This window comes from Sus scrofa, chromosome 12 (assembly GCF_054392235.1).
Source record: "Sus scrofa isolate SSC_HxYL_T2T_F1_AM1 chromosome 12, Sscrofa_HxYL_maternal_Yorkshire_Landrace_v2.0, whole genome shotgun sequence".
Lineage (NCBI taxonomy): Eukaryota > Metazoa > Chordata > Mammalia > Artiodactyla > Suidae > Sus > Sus scrofa.
Genome location: NC_139394.1, coordinates 23,252,194 through 23,271,391, shown reverse-complemented (window position 1 = coordinate 23,271,391; position 19,198 = coordinate 23,252,194). Strand labels below are relative to the sequence as shown.

The 19,198-nt window shown below is 51.1% G+C and overlaps 1 protein-coding gene and 1 long non-coding RNA gene across 3 annotated transcripts; one reads left to right on the top strand and one right to left on the bottom strand.

The window, feature by feature from the left end:
- Nucleotides 1-6,830: 6,830 nt before the first annotated feature.
- LOC100517731 (transcription factor CP2-like protein 1) lies at nucleotides 6,831-19,198 on the top strand. Of its 2 annotated transcripts, none has more exons than XM_084984663.1 (16): nucleotides 6,831-6,946; nucleotides 7,713-7,855; nucleotides 8,629-8,780; nucleotides 8,897-8,970; nucleotides 10,308-10,413; nucleotides 10,515-10,621; nucleotides 13,700-13,852; nucleotides 14,377-14,487; nucleotides 15,142-15,239; nucleotides 15,451-15,505; nucleotides 15,777-15,870; nucleotides 16,160-16,250; nucleotides 16,845-16,927; nucleotides 17,418-17,563; nucleotides 17,694-17,745; nucleotides 18,361-19,198. In XM_084984663.1, exons 2-16 carry the CDS (start codon nucleotides 7,776-7,778, stop codon nucleotides 18,471-18,473), a joined length of 1,515 nt encoding a protein of 504 aa, XP_084840789.1. In that variant the 5' UTR covers nucleotides 6,831-6,946; nucleotides 7,713-7,775; the 3' UTR covers nucleotides 18,474-19,198. The 2 variants fall into 2 exon arrangements, with proteins under 2 accessions (XP_084840789.1, XP_084840790.1); XM_084984664.1 differs by having other exon boundaries at nucleotides 7,313-7,855; nucleotides 18,356-19,198.
- Nucleotides 10,756-17,927, bottom strand: LOC146398138 (uncharacterized). Its single transcript, XR_014821174.1, has 2 exons — nucleotides 14,364-17,927; nucleotides 10,756-10,911 (listed from the first exon to the last, which is right to left on the bottom strand). It is a non-coding gene; the product is annotated as an uncharacterized LOC146398138 (long non-coding RNA).

Genomic DNA, 19,198 nt, shown 5'->3' with positions numbered 1-19,198 from the left:
TGTTTAAGTTGTTTGTCTATTTTAGAGATTAAGCCCTTGTCAGTTGCATCATTTGAAACTATTTTCTCCCATACTATAGTTGTCTTTTTGGTTTTTTGTTTTGTCTTTTTAGGGCCACACCCATGGCATATGGAGCTTCCCAGGCTAGGGGTCCAGTCGGAGCCTAGACCACCAGCCACAGCAACACAGGATCCACAGCTCAAGGCAATGCTGGATCCTCAAGCCACTTGAACAAGGCCAGGGAGCAACCCCGAGTCCTCATGGATGCTAGTTGGGTTTGTTAGCCGCTGAGCCACAGCGGGTACTCCTCTTTTTGTTGTTGTTGTTTTTTTTAATGGTTTCCTTTGCTATGTAAAAGCTTCTCAGTTTGATTAGGTCCCCCTTGGTTTATTTTTGTTTTCATTTCTGTTGCCTTGGGAATTCGGCCTAAGAAAACATTGGTACGGTTGATGTCAGAGAATGTTTTGCCTATGTTCTCTTCTAGGAGTTTTATGGTGTTTTGTCTTATGTTTAAGTCTTTAAGCCATTTTGAGTTTATTTTTTCGCATTACTTTTAAAAAATTGTTTTCCTAGAACTCAGTGCCCAGACATTTTGATGGCTAATGTGGGGGAAACAGGGGTGACTGAGCCCTGGCTAGAGCAGGATTCCACCTACACTGGTGTGAGGGAAGGAGAGGGAGAGCTGGTAGGCAGTCGATCACAATATGTTGAATGAATGAATGAATGAATGGAGACCACTCGCCTCAGCCCCTATTTCTCTGAGGGGGTGGCATATTTCACTGTCCAACTCTTCCAGGTTGGAATGTAGCCTAGCATTGGAGTTCCCGTCGTGGTTCAGTGGTAAACGAATCTGGTTAGGAACCATGAGGTTGCAGGTTCGATCCCTGGTCTTGCTCAGTGGGTGAAGGATCTGGCGTTGCCGTGAGCTGTGGTGTAGGTTGCAGACGCAGCTCGGATCACATGTTGCTATGGCTGTGGCGTAGGCCAGCGGCTACAGCTCTGATTCGACCCTTAGCCTGAGAACCTCCATATGCCAAGGGAGTGGCCCAAGAAAATGGCAAACACACACACACACACACACACACACACACAAAAAGGAATGTGGCCTAGCATAGAAGACAACACAATACATTCTGGTTAGAGGAGAAGATACTGAATTATTTCTCAGCAATTTTCCCAAGTAAAAAATAATTTCCTTGGAGTTCCCGTCGTGGTACAGCTGAAACCAATCTGACTAGGAACCATGAGGTTACAGGTTCAATCTCTGGCCTCACTCAGTGGGTTAAGGATCCAGCGTTGCCGTGAGTTATAGCGTATGTTGCAGCCCCAGCTCGGATCCCTCGTTGCTGTGGCTGTGGTGTTGGCCAGCGGCTGTAACTCTGATTCCACCCCTAGCCTGGGAACCTCCATATGCCACAGGTGTGGCCCTAAAAAGCAAAATAATAATAATAATAATTTCCTTGGCTTAGGGAACCCCAAAGTGTATTGCAGTTAGCTCTTAGGTTACGCCATGATCTAGAAAATGACAGAGTATTTTGGACGTGAAAAAAAAATCCATTAAAAAAAAAAGCATCTCGGAGTTCCCACCATGGTGCAGCGGAAACGAATCTGACCAGGAACTATGAGGTTGCAGGTTCTATCCCTGGCCTCGCTCTGTGGGTTATGGACCTGGCATTGCTATGAGCTGTGGTGTAGGTCACAGACACGGCTCGGATCCCATGTTGCTGTGGCTCTGGCGTAGGCTGGCAGCTGTAGCTCTGATTGGACCCGTAGCCTGAGACCCTCCATATGCCACAGGTGCAGCCCTATAAAGCAAAAAAAAAAAAAAAAAAAAAAAAAAAAAAAAATTAAAATTAAAATAAGTTAAAAAAAAAAGCATCTCTTGGAGTTCCCATTGTGACTCAGCAGCAACAAACACAACTACCATCCATGAGGACATGGGTTGGATTCCTGGCCTCACTCAGTGGGTTAAGGATCCGGCATTGCTGCAAGCTGCGGTGAAAGGTCACAGATGTAGCTTGGATCCCGTGTTGCTGTGGCTGTGGTGTAGGCTGGCAGCTGTAGCTCTGATTTCACCCCTAGCCTGGGAACCTCCATATGCTGCAGGTGTGCACTTAAAAAGCAAAAAAAAAAAAAAAAGTCTTCAGGATCTTACTGAGGCTCTTGGGGGACTTAGGTTTCTTTGGCCCCCATTGGCAGGAATGTTCCTATCCCCGTCTCTCTCCTTTGTCTGGCTTCCTGGCAGAAGAATGTATGTTCAGGACCCAGGTACCTGGAGCTGCCCTGTCCAGTGTGCATGGGGCGTGCTCTTTGAAGGCCTGGATAGTTGGAGTAACGTGAGTTCAGGCCACATCTTTAGAGCCCCACCTCCGCTCTCTGCAAGGCCCTTATCTGTTTATACCAAACACGGTGGGGGGGGGGGGTGCCCGGGCTGACTGTGTACAGTGACAACAGGGGCTGAGCCCCGGGAAGGAAGCCATCCCCCAGGCGGTCTCTATTTGTCCATAAACACAGTCCACCCCACGCCCCAGGGCGGAGGAGGGGCAAAGAAACCAGCCCAGCTGGAGCTGCCTTCCCACTGCTTTCCTGGCAGGGGGCACTCCCAGGCACCCAGGCACACCACCTCCTCCTCATAGGCTCCATCTCCCTCCCAGCACCACCCCCTGAGTTGTTTCCACAGCAAGTGAAAGGATGAAAATGCAACCTAAAACCCCCAAGACCCCAAGAAGATAATAAAGAAAAAGCCCTAGATGCCCCTGAATTCCAGAAACTCATCCCTGCCAAGTAAATACGTCACACTTGTTGTTGCATCGGGGCCTGTTTTACGTCCTTTCACCTAGTTTTTTTCTATGAAACTGGGTGGGAGGATGTGAAACAGGCCTTGGGTGAAACTGCTGGCCTAAGCAAGGTAACAGGATCTGAGTTGACTAAACGCTTATCTGGCTTCTGTAAAACTGCTTGCAAATATTGATTGCACAACTGCAAAATGACACACCACCCACGAGCCCGCGCTAATATAGACCTCCTGATTGGTCCTCAGAACGCGTACTTTAAAATGATTCGTCTTCCAGGCGCGGGCTCTTGATGCGCGAGCTTTGTTGTGAACCCCATAAAAGCTGTCCGCACTCGGGGCCGCAGTCCTCTACCCCTGCCTGGCATACGACTGTGGGCCCCAGCGTGCTTGAAATAAAAATCCTCTTGCTGTTTGCAACAAGACCGCTTCTCGTGAGTGATTTGCAGTGTCGCCTCTTCCGAGTCCAGACGAGGGGGATTTTCCTTCTCCTGGCCTTTTCATTTGGTGCGTTGGCCGGGAATACCCCGCGACCACCCCTCACACCCGAGAACCGACTTGGAGGTAAAGGGATCCCCTTTGGAACGTGTGTGCCAGCCGGCGTCTCTGTTCTGAGTGTCTGTTTTCTGTGATGCGCGCTTTCGGTTTGCAGCTGGAGGACTGTGATCAGCAGACGTGCTAGGAGGATCACAGGCTGCCGCCCTGGGGGACGCCCCGGGAGGTGGGGAGAGCCAGGGACGCCTGGTGGTCTCCTACTGTCGGTCAGAGGACCGAGTTCTGTTGTTGAAGCGAAAACTTCCCCCTCCGCGGCCGTCGGACTCTTTTGCCTGCTTGTGGAAGACGCGGACGGGTCGCGTGTGTCTGGATCTGTTGGTTTCTGTTTCATGTGTCTTTGTCTTGTGCGTCCTTGTCTACAGTTTTAATATGGGACAGACAGTGACGACCCCCCTTAGTTTGACTCTCGACCATTGGACTGAAGTTAAATCCAGGGCTCATAATTTGTCAGTTCAGGTTAAGAAGGGACCTTGGCAGACTTTCTGTGCCTCTGAATGGCCGACATTCGATGTTGGATGGCCATCAGAGGGGACCTTTAATTCTGAAATTATCCTGGCTGTTAAAGCAATCATTTTTCAGACTGGACCCGGCTCTCATCCTGATCAAGAGCCCTATATCCTTACGTGGCAAGATTTGGCAGAGGATCCTCCGCCATGGGTTAAACCATGGCTAAATAAACCAAGAAAGCCAGGTCCCTGAGTTCTGGCTCTTGGAGAGAAAAACAAACACTCCGCCGAAAAAGTCAAGCCCTCTCCTCGTATCTACCCTGAGATTGAGGAGCCGCCGACTTGGCCGGAACCCCAACCTGTTCCCCCACCCCCACCCCCTTATCCGGCACAGGGTGCTGCGAGGGGACCCTCTGCCCCTCCTGGAGCTCCGGCGGCGGAGGGACCTGCTGCCGGGACTCGGAGCCGGAGGGGCGCCACCCCGGAGCGGACAGACGAGATCGTGACATTACCGCTGCGCACCTATGGCCCTCCCATGCTGGGGGGCCAATTGCAGCCCCTCCAGTATTGGCCCTTTTCTTCTGCAGATCTCTATAATTGGAAAACTAACCATCCCCCTTTCTCGGAGGATCCCCAACGCCTCACGGGGTTGGTGGAGTCCCTTATGTTCTCTCACCAGCCTACTTGGGATGATTGTCAACAGCTGCTGCAGACACTCTTCACAACCGAGGGGCAAGAGAGAATTCTGTTAGAGGCTAGAAAAAAATGTTCCTGGGGCCGATGGGTGGCCCACGCAGTTGCAAAATGAGATTGACATGGGATTTCCCTTGACTCGCCCCGGTTGGGACTACAACAGGGCTGAAGGTAGGGAGAGCTTGAAAATCTATCGCCAGGCTCTGGTGGCGGGTCTCCGGGGCGCCTCAAGACGGCCCACTAATTTGGCTAAGGTAAGAGAGGTGATGCAGGGACCGAACGAAGCTCCCTCGGTATTTCTTGAGAGGCTCATGGAAGCCTTCAGGCGGTTCACCCCTTTTGATCCTACCTCGGAGGCCCAGAAAGCCTCAGTGGCCCTGGCCTTCATAGGGCAGTCGGCTCTGGATATCAGAAAGAAACTTCAGAGACTGGAAGGATTACAGGAGGCTGAGTTACGTGATCTAGTGAAAGAGGCAGAGAAGGTGTATTACAAAAGGAAAACAGGAAAATATTCAAAAGTGGATAAATGGTATGAGTTGGGGAATAGTTTTTTGGAAATGGGGAGGGGGAGCAGGATCCACTCTAACCATTCGCCTTAGGGTAGAGCCGGAGACGGAACCTCCTGTGGCGGTGGGACCTAACAAAGTACTGGCCGAACAGGGGCCCCCGGCCCTGGAGCCACGCAACTTGCCGGTGCCCCACTTAACCCCGCTGCGGCCTAACACAACGCAGCCACCTGGCAACAGTACCGCTGGATTGATTTCCTACTAACACAGGACAGAGACTATTCAGTCTCATCCAGGGAGCTTTCCAAGTCCTCAACTCCACCGACCCCGATGCCACTTCTTCCTGTTGGCTTTGTCTATCCTCAGGGCCTCCTTATTATGAGGGAATGGCTAGAGAAGGGAAATTCAATGTGACCAAAGAACATAGAAATCAATGTACACGGGGGTCCCGAAATAAGCTTACCCTCACTGAAGTTTCCGGGAAGGGGACATGCATAGGAAAAGCTCCCCCATCCCACCAACACCTTTGCAATAGTACTATGGTTTATAAGCAGGCCTCAGAAAATCAGTATTTAGTACCTGGTTATAACAGGTGGTGGGCATGCAATACTGGGTTAACTCCCCGTGTTTCTACCACAGTCTTTAACCAATCCAAAGATTTCTGTGTCATGGTCCAGCTCGTCCCCCGGGTATACTACCATCCTGAGGAAGTAGTCATCGATGAGTATGACCATCGACCAACCCGTTCAAAAAGAGAGCCCGTGTCCCTTACCCTAGCTGTCATGCTTGGATTAGGAGTGACCGCCGGTGTGGGGACCGGGGCAGCTGCCCTGATCACAGGACCACAGCAGTTAGAAAAAGGACTTGGCGCGCCACATGCGGCCATGACAGAGGATCTTCGGGCATTGGAGGAATCTGTTAGCAACCTAGAAGAATCCCTGACCCCTTTGTCTGAGGTAGTCCTACAGAACCGGAGGGGATTAGATCTGCTGTTCCTAAAAGAAGGTGGGTTATGTGCAGCCTTAAAGGAAGAATGTTGCTTCTATGTAGACCACTCGGGAGCCATCAGGGATTCCATGAGTAAGCTTAGAGAAAGGTTAGAGAGACGTCGAAGGGAAAGAGAGGCTGACCAGGGGTGGTTTGAAGGATGGTTCAACAGGATGGTTGAAGGATGGTTCCTTGGATGACCGCCCTGCTTTCTGCTCTGATGGGACCCTTAGTGGCCCTGCTCCTGTTGCTCACAGTTGGGCCTTGTTTAATCAATAGGTTTGTTGCCTTTGTTAGAGAGCGAGTGAGTGCAGTCCAGATCATGGTACTTAGGCAACAATACCAAGGCCTCCCAAGCCAAGAAGAAACTGATCTTCAGCCTTCCCAGTTCTAAGATTAGAACTATTAACCAGAGAAGACGTGGGGAATGAAAGGATGAAAATGCAACCTAAAACCCCCAGGACCCCAAGAAGGTAATAAAGAAAAAGCCCTAGATGCCCCTGAATTCCAGAAACTGATCCCTGCCAAGTAAATACGTCACACTTGTTGTTGCATCGGGGCCTGTTTTACGTCCTTTCACCTAGTTTTTTCTATGAACCTGGGTGGGAGGACGTGAAACAGGCCTTGGGTGAGACTGCTGGCCTAAGCAAGGTAACAGGATCTGAGTTGACTAAACGCTTATCTGGCTTCTGTAAAACTGCTTGCAAATATTGATTGCACAACTGCAAAATGACACACCACCCAGGAGCCCGCGCTAATATAGACCTCCTGATTGGTCCGCAGGACGCGTACTTTAAAATGATTCGTCTTCCAGGCGCGGGCTCTTGATGCGCGGGCTTTGTTGTGAACCCCATTAAAGCTGTCCGCACTCGGGGCCGCAGTCCTCTACTCCTGCGTGGCGTACGACTGTGGGCCCCAGCGCGCTTGAAATAAAAATCCTCTTGCTGTTTGCAACAAGACCGCTTCTCGTGAGTGATTTGGGGTGTCGCCTCTTCCGAGTCCAGACGAGGGGGATTTTCCTTCTCCTGGCCTTTTCACAAGCTGGACTATGTTCTGTAAACTCCAGTTCCCCCTAGCCAGGTAGCCCCCAGCAGTAGGACAGGTGTCCAGCCATTATTGCACCTGTGGGTGGGGGGAAGTGGGGGGGTGAGAGGGGAGGCCAGTGGGGAGCAAAGGTGAGGCTGTGTGCATGCTTTTCCTGGCCCCTGGTATAGTCAGATCCGCCCCCATGGGGTCGAGGGAGAGGTCAGGGCCCGTGGATCTCTAGGAGTCTTACATGGTTTATGGATCTGGGGACCGGGTTTTTTTTGTTTGTTTGTTTGTTTGTTTTTTAGGGCCACACCTGTAGCATATGGAAGTTCCCAGGCAAGGGGTTGAATAGGAGCTACAGCTGCTGGCCTACTCCACAGCCACAGTAATGCAGGATCTAAGCGCAGCTGCGACCTACATCACAGCTCACGGTGACACTGGATCCTTAAACCACAGAGTGAGGCCAAGGGTCGAACCTACATCCTCAAGGATGCAGCCACGTTCATCAGAGCCGAGCTACAGTGGGAACTCCTGGGACATCGTTTCTTGCTTTCCTCCACCCCCCTTAACTTGGGCTGCCTAATAGGTCCTGAGTCTCCTAGAGCCCTGGTTGCTCAGCCAATAAGAAGCCGAAGCCTTGCCCCGCCCTTTTGTGGGTTTACCTTTGTGTATAAAGCCTGAGGTCCCAGTCGGTTGGCCCATTAGGTTCACTAGCAGAATCCAGTGCTGAGCTCTTTGTGACACAGCTGGTCCTGCCCCCTTTCCAAGATGCTCTTTTGGCACAACCAGCCAGAGCACCTGTGGCCCAGCCCCGGGGAACTGTATCCCAGGCCGCCAAGCTTGCTCAGGTAAGGTCCAGATCCCCTTCCCTGCCCCCACCCCACTCCATCCCTAAGGAAGGCCCTGGCCTGAGTTGTGACAGACAGGGCAGGGCCTCCGTTTCAAGCTAAAGGGTGTGGCCTTCCTGCTTGGGTTCCTTTGGGGATGAGGAAGTGCTCAAAAGTTCCCGGGGTTTAGTGCATCCCAGGACACCTCAAAACACCCTGATTACCCACCCAGGACACTTGTGTTGTGCATTTAATGGGTATCAGGCAAGCCCTGAGGTTGCAAACAAGCAATTGATGACAGCTGTTTGCAAATGTTTAGTAGAATCTGGGATTTGCACCTTAAGGGAAGCCTGCCAGAGGCCAGAGGAGCAGCAGAGGGGCTCCAGCTGCTGCTGAGGTGTCTGCTACAGCAAGCTCTAGGCTCCTTGGAGGAAGAGGCTGGCAGACAGAGTCAAAGCCTCTTTTTTTTTTTCTTTTTTTCTTTTTCTTCTTTTTTATCTTTTTGGGGCGGCACCTGCAGTATATGGAGGTTCCCAGGCTAGGGGTTGAATCGGAGCTGTAGCCGCCGGCCTGTGCCACAGCCACAGCAACAGGGATGTGAGCCGGGTCTATGACCTACACCACAGCTCACTGCAAGGCTGGATCCCTAACCGAGTGAGGCCAGGGATCAAACCTGCGTTCTCATGGATCCTAGTCGTGTTCATGAACCACTGAGCCATGACGGGAACTCCAAAGCCTCTTAGAAGATGGGGTGGACGGGCAGAAAGCCAGCCCTGTCCACCTCTCCCTGGCAGGGAGTCCTTGCCCTTGCCCTACCTGAAGCAGGAAGAGCTGCCCAGCATCCCCAGCGCGGAGCCACCCTGCCCTGTGTTCCAGTATGTGCTCTGTGCAGCCACCTCGCCGGCAGTGAGGCAGCAGGAGGAGACCCTCACCTACCTGAACCAGGGTATGCTGCTTGGTAGGGTACAAGCTCTGGAGGCCAGGACCAGAGTGGGCTGGGGGTGGTGGGCATCATCTCTGCCCCTCCGAGGGAGGCTCACAGGTCCCTTTCACCTCCCTCAGGCCAGTCCTATGAGGTGCAGATGCTCTGCAACCCCAAGCTGGGCGATGCCACCCAGGGGCCCCAGCTGCTGAAGGTGGGTACCCCCCCTCCTAGGACAGGCAAAGGCTGGGTGAGTATGACAGTCCCTCTGGGCAGGAAGCCAGTGTCGTCACTATGATATCATTGTCAAGTAACAACCCTCTCAAGTCGACTTCTTTGTTTTCTTTTTAGGGCCACACCTGCATATATGGAAGTTCCCAGACTAGGGGTCGAATCAGTGCTGCAACTGCTGGCCTACGCCACAGCCACAGCCAGATCCGAGCCACGTCTGTGACCTATGCCGTAGCTCGAGGCAATGGCTAATCTTTAACCCACTGAGCAAGGCCAGGGATCGAATCCGCATCCTCATGGATACTAGTCAGGTTCTTAACTCACTGAACCACAACGGGAACTCTTATTTTATTTTTTTTATTATTATTATTTTTGCCACACCTGTGGCATGTGGAAATTCCTGGGCCAGGGATTGAACCCTCGAGGCAGTTTCAGCCATCATCACAGCTGTGGGCAATGACGGATCCTTAATCCGCTGTGCCACAAGGGAACGTCCTCAAATTTACCTTTTATTACTTATGTATTTGGCTGCCCTGTGGAAGTTCCCAGGTGCTCAGGATTGAACCTGCACCACAGCAGTGACAGGTGAATCCTTAACCTGCTGAGCCACTAGAGAACTCCTCGAGTCCATCTTTTAATTTGACCTTCACGACAGCTTAGTGGTGGGCAGAAATTGTTGAGGAAAAACGCACAGAGAGGTTGAGTATTTTCTCAAGGACACAGAGCCAGTAAGTAGCAAAAAAAGGATTTAGAAATACATTTACAGGGAAGTTCTCATTGTGATTCAGAAGTAATGAGACCAACTAGTATCCATGAGGATGCAGGTTTGATCCCTGGCCTCACTCAGTGGGTTAAGAACCCGGCGTTGCCATGAGCTGTGGTGTGGGTCACAGATGTGGCTTAGATCCTGCGTGGCTGTGGCATAGGCTGGCCACTGTAGCTCCGATTCGACCCCTAGCCTGGGAATTTCCATACGCTGTGGGGGCAGCCCTAAAAACAAAAAAACAAAAATACATTGACATAGCATTATCTACACCCATGATTCCTTCTCTCAAAAAAAGTATTTCTTGGCGTTCCCTGGTACTCGAACAGTTAAGGATCCAGATAAGGAAATTTTGAGGCTCAGGATCTCTAGGTTACCTCCTCAGTTTTCACAGCCTGTGAGTGGTAAGTGGGCATCTGGACATAGATCTAGTGGGTCCAAGTTCTTATGCCCCTGGAGGTGGGAAGCAAAAGGTAGGGGAGAGGGTGGCGTGGCTTGCCTACCCCAGATGTCGGAACACCCTCTGACCTGTGGGCTGCGCCGCCCTGTGGCCGCAGAGTGTAGTGCGTGTGGTTTTCCACGACCGGCGCCTGCAGTACATGGAGCAGCAGCAGCTGGACGGCTGGAGGTGGAGCCGGCCTGGGGACCGCATCCTGGACATAGGTGAATGGGGAGGGACCAGGGACCCTTTAGGGCTGCTCTCTGTCCCAGAGGCCCTTGCGGATGGGGAGGGCTGAGCCTTGCTCCCTGCTGCCACCTTGCAGATGTGCCACTGTCTGTGGGGGTGATAGAACCCCAAGTGTTGCCCTCGCAGCTCAACTCGGTGGAGTTTTATTGGGACCCAACTAAGAGGACCTCCCTCTTCCTGCAGGTGAGTCTGAAGCTGGGACACAGAGGGGGCTGGAAGTCAGATGGAGGTGGCAGCAGTCTAGGTGGGAAAGCAAATGGAGTTTGGGTCGGGGTGGAGAGGGTGAGGGTAAGAATGAATCACTTCCAGAACACACCTTGAGGAAAAAAGAGATCCGTGTTTATTCAATTTCACCATAGGGAAAGATTTCTTAAACATGAAGGCAGTGGAGTTCCTTGGTGGCTCACCAGGTTAAGGATCTGGTGTTGTCACTGCTTTGGTGAGGGTTCAATCCCACATCAAGCTGCAGCACACTGAAGCCAAATGAAAGATAAATATGTAAAAAAGTTCTTATATGTCAATAAGAAAAAGTAGATGAAGCTCAATAGAAAACATGAGCAAAGGGGAGTTCCCACTGTGGCTCAGCAGGTTAAGAACCTGGCACAGTGTCCATGAAGATGTGAGTTTGATCCCTGGCCTCACTCAGTGGGTTCAGGATCCAGCATTGTCATGCCTGTGGTGTAGGTTGCAGATGCGGCTTGGATCTGGTGTGGCTGTGGCTGTGGCATAGGCTGGCAGCTGCAGCTCTGACTGGACTTTTAGCCCAGGAAATTCCATATGCCACAGGTGCAACCATAAAAAGAAAATTAAGACAAAAGAGCAAAGGATATAAGCAATTGATAAATTGCTAATATATGTCGACAGTTCAAACTCACAAAATGCTAAAAATGCTAATTAAAATCACATATGGGAAGCAATATAATGAAAGAAACTATATAAGCTAACTTGATATAAAAAATAAAATTATATATATACAACTGGTAAAGATTTTGTATTTTTAATTTTTATTTACTTATTTATTTCTTTTTACAGCCACACCCGAGGCACATGGAAGTTCCTGAGCCAGGGGTCGAATCGCAGCTGCAGCTGAGACCTACGCCACAGCTTGGCAATGCCTTTTAAAAACTACTGGTGGAATTCCTGTCATGGAACTGTGGAAACGAATCCGACTGGGAACCATGAGGTTGCGGGTTTGATCCCTGGCCTCGCTCAGTGGGTCAAGGATCTGCCGTTGCTGTGAGCTGCGATGTAGGTCGCAGACTCGGCCAGATCTGGCGTGGCTGTGGCTGTGGCTGTGGTGTAGACCGGCGGCTACAGCTCCGATTGGATCCCTAGTCTGGGAACCTCCACATGCCGCGGGAGCGGCCCTGAAGAGACAAAAAGCCAAAAACAAACAATTATTGGTAAGGTTTGGAGAAACAGATACCCTCATCCCCTGAGAATGCAAATTGGTGTGCCCAGTCTGTCAATATGTGCGATTTGGGCAAATTTTGTTAAATTTAATGTTCATACTCATCTACCTACAAGTTCTATTTCAAGAAATGTATTCTATAGCCGTGTTCAGTAAGTACACAAAGATATATTTACCAGCCATTCACGCCAGCAGCGTTTTCATATTAAGAGATTTTAAACAATCAAAATGTCCATCAGAAGAGGATTTCCTTTGAGATGTTTTTAGTACAGGTTTTTAATGGAAATTGTGGAGCCATTAAAATGAGTTCTCTAAGGAATATTTCCTGACAAGAGAAACTGCTGTAACAGTGTTGTTAAAAGTCCGCTGTAAGTCTCATTTTTGAGTGTCCACTGTAGTCTAAGCATCTGGAGGAAGAGTGAGTGGATGTGGCACAACTTCAGTTCCACCGCTTCCTGGCATGGATCTTGCCCAGGTCACAGGATCTCTCTGAGCCTTAATTCCCCTGTTAAGTCAGACTCTTTGGTCTCTTTTTTGCCTTTTCTAAGGCCACTTCCTGGGGCCTATGGAGGTTCCCAGGCTAGGGGCCTAATCGGAGCTGTAGCCACCGGCCTACGCCAGAGCCACAGCAACGCAGAATCCAAGCCACGTCTGCAACCTACACCACAGCTCAAGGCAACGCCAGATCCTTAACCCACTGAGCAAGGCCAGGGATCGAACCTGCAACCTCATGGTTCCTAGTCGGATTCATTAACCCCTGTGCCATGACAGGAACTCCCTTAAGTCAGACTCTTTAGCTGTTCTTCACAGACTGGGGAGGGGCTATAGTGGGCATGCAGGCCAGGAAGTCTTCCTGGACTAGACCACTACAGTTAACAAATAAAATACAGGAAACACAGGACGCACAGTTAAATTTGAACATTTTTTTTTCTTTTCTCTCTTTTTTTTTTTTTTGCCAATCCTATGGCATTTGGAAGTTCTGGGGCCAGGGATCAAACCCACGCCACAACAGTGACCCAAGCCACAGCAGTGACAACACTGGATCCTTAACCCACTGAGCCACCAGGGAACTCCTATTTGAATTTTAGATAAAGAATCTTTTGGGAGTTCCCTCGTGGCCCAGCAGGTTAAAGATCTGGCATTGTCACAGCTGTGGCTCTGGTTACAGCTGTGACATGGATTTGATCCCTGCCCGGGGATGTCATGGGTAGGGCCAAAAAATAATTTTTTTTAGTATAAGTATATCCCATTCAAGGACATACTTATACTAAAAAATTATTTGCTATTTTTCAGAAACTCAGATTTAGGAGTTCCTGTTGTGGCTCAGCAGGAACCCAACAAGTATCCATGAGGTCTTGCTCAGCAGGTTAAGGATCCAGCATTGCCACAAGCTGTGGCATAGGTTGCAGATGCAGCTTGGATCCTGCATTCCTGTGGCTGTGGCAAAAGCTCCAACTGCAGCTCCAATTTGACTCCTAGCCTGGGAACTTCCATATCCCATAGGTGTGGCCCTAAAAAGAAAAAAAAATTCAGATTTAACTGGGCATCCTGTATTTTAACTGGCAACCTTACCCTGGAATGGGATGTATTGGCTCAGATGGGAGAAGGGCTTGACTTGACTCTAAAAGGCACTTAAATGCCGAGGTCAGGGACTTAGCATCCCATAACCTTGGCAAGCTGCTGAGTGATTTTGAACAAGGGAAAGAACCTAATAAAGCTACACTTTAAGAATAGACACAGGTTGGGGATGGAAAGTTGCTGTGAGTAGTGGCTGACAGGTTACAGGCAGGTAACGGGTTTCAGGTTTGAATGGAGGTGGGGCCTGGAGTCACCCTTGTTTTTCACCTCAGGTTCACTGCATCAGCACCGAGTTCACTCCTCGGAAAAAAGGTGGAGAGAAAGGCGTCCCGTTCCGCCTCCAGATCGACACTTTTAAGCCGGGTGACAAGGAGCTTCCGCCTGAGCACCTGCATTCGGCTGGCTGCCTCATCAAGGTTTTTAAGGTACAGGTGGCACAGGGCCCTTTCCCCTCCCTCTCAGGGCTGTCACCCTGCCTCGCTGGCTGCATGGATCTGGTCCTGCTTTGCTGTGGACCCTCCGCCCGTGGTCCCCATCTCGGACTGTTTCCTTCTCTCTGCACAGAGAGGTGGGGCTTGATCTCTCTCTTGAGGCCCTCCCGGAATGAGAAGTGGACAGGTTACGAGGATGGTTGCAGGCGGTGCTCTGAGGGAGTTCCCAGTTATGGTGCAGTGGAAATGAGTCCAACTAATATCCATGAGGATGCGGGTTCGATCCTTGGCCTTGCTCAGTGGGTCGGGGATTTGGCATTGCCATGAGCTGTGGTATAGATCGCAGATGCGCCTCGGATCTGGCATTACTGTGGCTGTGGCATAGGCCAGTGGCAACAGCTCTGATTCGACCCCTAGCCTGGGAATGTCCATATGCCAAGGGTGCGGTCCTAAAAAAGGGAAAAAAAAAGAAAAAGAAAGAAAGGGCCCGCTGAGGTTTCCTTACCACTCTCGTGTAGCCCAAAGGAGCTGACCGGAAACTGAAAACTGACCGGGAGAAGATTGAGAAACAGCCTGTGCACGAGAGAGACAAGTATCAGACTGGCTGCGACAGCACCGTCTTCATGGAGGTGTGTGCTGGTCGCTGGGGGCGGGAGGGGAAAGATCCTCATTGTACCCCTGGGGAAGTCAAGACCTCAGGGGCTGCGATGGCTCCAGGACCCTCACAGCCGCTCCCTGATTCCACCTGTTCCCTGCAAGGACAGACAGCTCCGTCTGTTGTTCAAGACTCCCAGGAGCTGCCTCTTCTGTGCCCTGCCGTCGCGGCCACCTCACTTCAGCTCTTTCTGGAGCATCTCCCTTCCTGCTGTAGCTCCCCCAGGAAGCCTTCCCCAACTCCCCAGACCTGCAGGCTTGATTACTCTCCTCTTAGTGTGTTCATCTGGTCTTCTTGTCAGAGTGCCAACAGCCACCACTGCCCTCTGGGATGTCCAGGCTAACTTTTTCTTTTTGTCTTTTTAGGGCTGCACCTGAGGCATATGGAGAGTCCCAGGCTAGGTGTCCAATCGGAGGTGCAGCTGCCGGCCTGCACCACAGCCACAGCAATGCCGGATCTGAGCTGAGTCTGACCTACACCACAGCTCACGGCAACGCTGGATCCTTAACCCACTGAGCGAGGCCAGACATCGAACCTGTGTCCTCATGGATACTAGTCGGATTCAGTTTCTGCTGCGCCACGACGGGAACTCTTGTCCAGGCTAACTTTGCCATTTGTTTGCCCACAGTGTTCACCGTGGCCAGAGCCCAGTTTGGGCCCCCACCTGCCTCTGAGCCCTCTTGCTCTGACTTCCCCTCAGTCCTGCAAGTTCCTGTCCCTGGAGAGGTGAGGCAGGATGAGCACCTTTGTCAGCCTTTTGGGGTGAGAGTGAAGGGAATAGCTCCTCTGGCCAGGCAGCGGGGGAGGGGCAGGACGGAGCGTGCTGCTGAGGCAGCTTCTGGGGAATTTGTGGGTGACACCAGGACAGGCCTGGGGAAGGGCAGGCAGCAGACTGGCTGCACTGCTCCACCGAGCCTGACTCTCTGCTGCCCCACAGGCTCTGCTCCTCACCACCATTCGCCTTGGACACTTTGGGGGCAAGCCCAGCTCAGGTGAGTCTTTGCAACACCCCCACCACTGTGCCAAAGCCTTCACAGCAGTTTCATCTCTCTCCGCAAGAGGGTGGCCCTGCCCCCTGGTGGACAGAAATGGTACAGCCATAGATGGCAAAATGGTTCCCCCATGGTGCTAGGCACTTCCCATGGGCAGGATAAGCCTCCCCTCTCAGACTTGGAACCCCCAAGGGTAGGGGCTGTCTCCCCTCACTTTGTTCTCAGTCTGTGGGTCCATAGTGTTACCTGGACCGCTCTCTTTATGCCTCAGGACCTGAACCCTGGAGCCTCCATCCTAGAGACACAGCAGTGGTTACATAGGCACCGGTTCTCCAGCTACTGCCAGTTGCTGGCCAATTTCACTGGTAAGGCTGGGGTCTGGTAGGGACCCAGACCTGTAGGGAACTGAGGGAAGGACAGTCAGGGAGGAAGCCTGTCTCTGTCCTGGCTTGGTAATTTATATACTACCTCAGAGAGGTTAAATAATTTGCCCTAGGACATACAGCTAGCAAGTAGCAGAGGTGGGATTTGAACCCAAGTCTGGCTCCCATGTCTGGACATACTAGAGCTCTTCGTAGGCTGTTGGACGGTAGCCCTTGCCACCCTTGATCCCAGGTCACTCTTCCCCTAATCTAGCCCTGTCTGACTCTGCAGGCACTGATCTGCTGAAGCTTACCCGCCAGGACCTTATCCAAATTTGTGGGGCTGCCGACGGGATTCGCCTTTTCAATACTCTTAGAGCCAGGTGATGGACACTGCCAACCAGGGTCCCCTTTCCACTCTAGTGGCACTTACCAACTCAGCTGGCAGTTGTGTTTCACAGCTTGTTCAAGTCAAAGGCACCACGTAGCCCCATTTGCTTTTTTGGGCCACACCCATGGTATATAGAGGTGCCCAGGCTAGGGGTCAAATTGGAGCTACAGCTGCCAGTCTACACCACAGCTCATGGCAACGCCAGATCCCTAACCCACTGAGCGAGGACGGGGGTCAAACGCGCCACCTCATGGTTTCTAGTCAGATTCATTTCCACTGCGCCACAATGGGAACTCCTGCCTCTTTCTACCAAGGAAGAAACTTTGACAGGGGCCAACCTGAGGCCACAGAGCAAGCAAGACTACCAGGGCTGGGCTTAAAAGTTAGGCTCCTGTGACTTCTTTTTGTGGCCTCCCACCCACATCACTCAGTTTCAGGGGACAGAGATGGGCTTTTCTAGCATTCATTAAATGCCTAAGAAAAGCTTGGTGACCCCTTTCCCTAGGGACCTGGGAGAAGGTGAGCTCTAGGGTTGGGGATCTGTTAAATAGCTCAGGCACAAATGTAGGCTGTTTTCCTGGCCCAGGCCCATCTGTCACCGGCTGACCTTGTATGTCGCTCAGGCGGCCTCAAGACAACAGAATGAGGTTCCTAAGAACCCTGACTCAGGTGAGGTTCTGGCCTCTCCAGAAGACAAGAAACTCAGGTTTGCATGAAACCCCTTCTAGCCGGGGGAAAGGGGGATGCTCCCTTCCTGGGGCCCGGGATGCCCTTGGCATTCCCAGCTTCCTGTCCAGGTGAGTCCTCTCCTTACAGGATCCTCCCTAAGTTTATTCCTCCATGCTCTACACTCTGACCCCGTCTGATTTTGTCATTCTATTAGCAGGAGGGATTAGAACTCTACAATCTTGTTACTGTATTTGGGTTTTAGTCATTCATACAGTATCCCATCTCCTCTTTAAACTGGGGGTTCCTCTCAATTTGAGACCTCCCCAAAGGTGAGGAATAGGAGGTGAAAATGAAGTGGATTCATAAGCCTTTTTCCTTCTTCACTCCTCCTCCAACCTGGGCTCCCCCCATGAGGCTGTCCCTTGTCCTCTCCTTCCGTTGGGCCCTGTACCCTCTTTGAGCATGGCCCCTGTGCTGCCCCCACCCCCAGGCTTTTATCAAGAGGTCTCTCTGGATGAACTCAGTGCTGATGAGCTCCTGGGGAAACTGGCTGAGATCCTGGCCCTCCCAGCCAATCAGATCCATCGTCTTTGCCACCAGGGCCCTGGGGGCATCCTCATTCTCCTCAGTGACCAGGTAAACGGGTAGCAGCCTCACGAAGGCCTGGGTCACTCTTCCAACCTCAGGCCCCATCTCCCCCTCTCTGCCCTGGCTTATTCTGTTTGGCTCTATCAGCATTGCCATAGTGGCCCCTTCTCCCTTGCAGGTGGTTCAGAATATTAAGGATGAATCCTACTTTGTGGCTGTGGTGAAGAAAGGTAGGAGTTTTAGAAGCAGAGGCACGTGTCCAACAGGCCCTACAAAGAGCGATGTTGTTTCTATCCTTGCTTATGTTATCTCCTAAATGAGAGTAAAAGGTTCCTTGATGTGTTTGGGGGGGGGGTGGTGTTGGGTGCTGAGTCCCAAAACTAGTGGGGAACATCTATTGAAAGCCAGCTGTGTGTCAAAGGGACAGATCCATGCAGCTTTGAGCAATCTATTGCTCAGGGGAAACTGAATGAACGCATCATCACGAGGAAAAGACGCTCTCCTTTATTTAGAGGGGAGTTTATTAGAGGGGAAGGTAAGGCCCCTGCTCTTCCCCTCCTACAATCACATACATCAGAAGGGCAGGTGCTCACTGGACATCACCTGGAGCAGAGACCTTCTGATCAGGTGGCTTGTGTCCTGGTTACTCCGAGGCCTGCCCCCCATCCCTCCTCCATGCTACCCAGCGGGGCTTCCTGAAGAGCTGCACCCAGGTGGGGGCTGGAAGAACACCTGGGTGTGTCAGATGCACTGCAGGCTGCTTGGAGGTTTGGGAGCAGGGCAGCAGTGGTGGTCGGGGGCCCGCCTCACCCCAGTGGTGCCCTTTTCTACTTCTTTCAGTGCAGAATCCAGATGGCTACTACCTGGTTCTGACCTAGGCCCAGGAGTGCCCGCTGCGAGAGGAGACTGGGGCCAGCCGGGTTCTCCTGGGTCCTGTGCTCACCAGAAGCCTTGTTAAAATCCTCAGCTGCCTCATGAGGCTCCAGGCCAAGAGCCAAATCATCCTGTGTGTCCTTGTCCTGGGGAGGGAACAAGTAGCCCCCGGGTTTAGGACACAGCCTCTCCCCTGTTATGCTGAGATGGCCAAGCTTGGGAGGTAAACAGCCTGGCAATACGGATAAAGGGCTTTGCCCCAAAGTAGCGCTGCTGAACAGAGTACATTAATTCATGCTTATTTAACATTTTACTTGCTCCCCCTTTTAAATTAACTTAGAAAGATATGCGTTGTCCGTCTCTTGGGGTTATGGTCCTCTTGGGGAAATATCCTCTGCTTAAAGTTATAAGGGACAGAGGTATAAATAAATCTGACTGGATTTTTCCCTGCATTAGTTTGGACAAAAACTTATTACTAAAGTTTCCAAAAGATTATTCATCTATTAAATCACTGTGCTTATTTTAAAACTTCAGTTCTAGAGATCTGGGAATTGCCATAGCTATTCTTGCATGGTGAGGTTTATGGAGCTTTATTTTAAAAACAGTAGTTGAATTAAAATTAAGGTTGTAATTTTAAGGTCTGAATCTTTCCCTGTATTAAGGTCATAAATATAATTTCCTGAGTGACTTTCTGTTTTCACTTTTATACCCATCATCTACCTGAAACTGACTTTGTATCTCTCTTTTTCCATGTAGAAAACTGATTTTATATTAAGTAGTTTTAAAAAAGATAAATGATATTGGGCCATA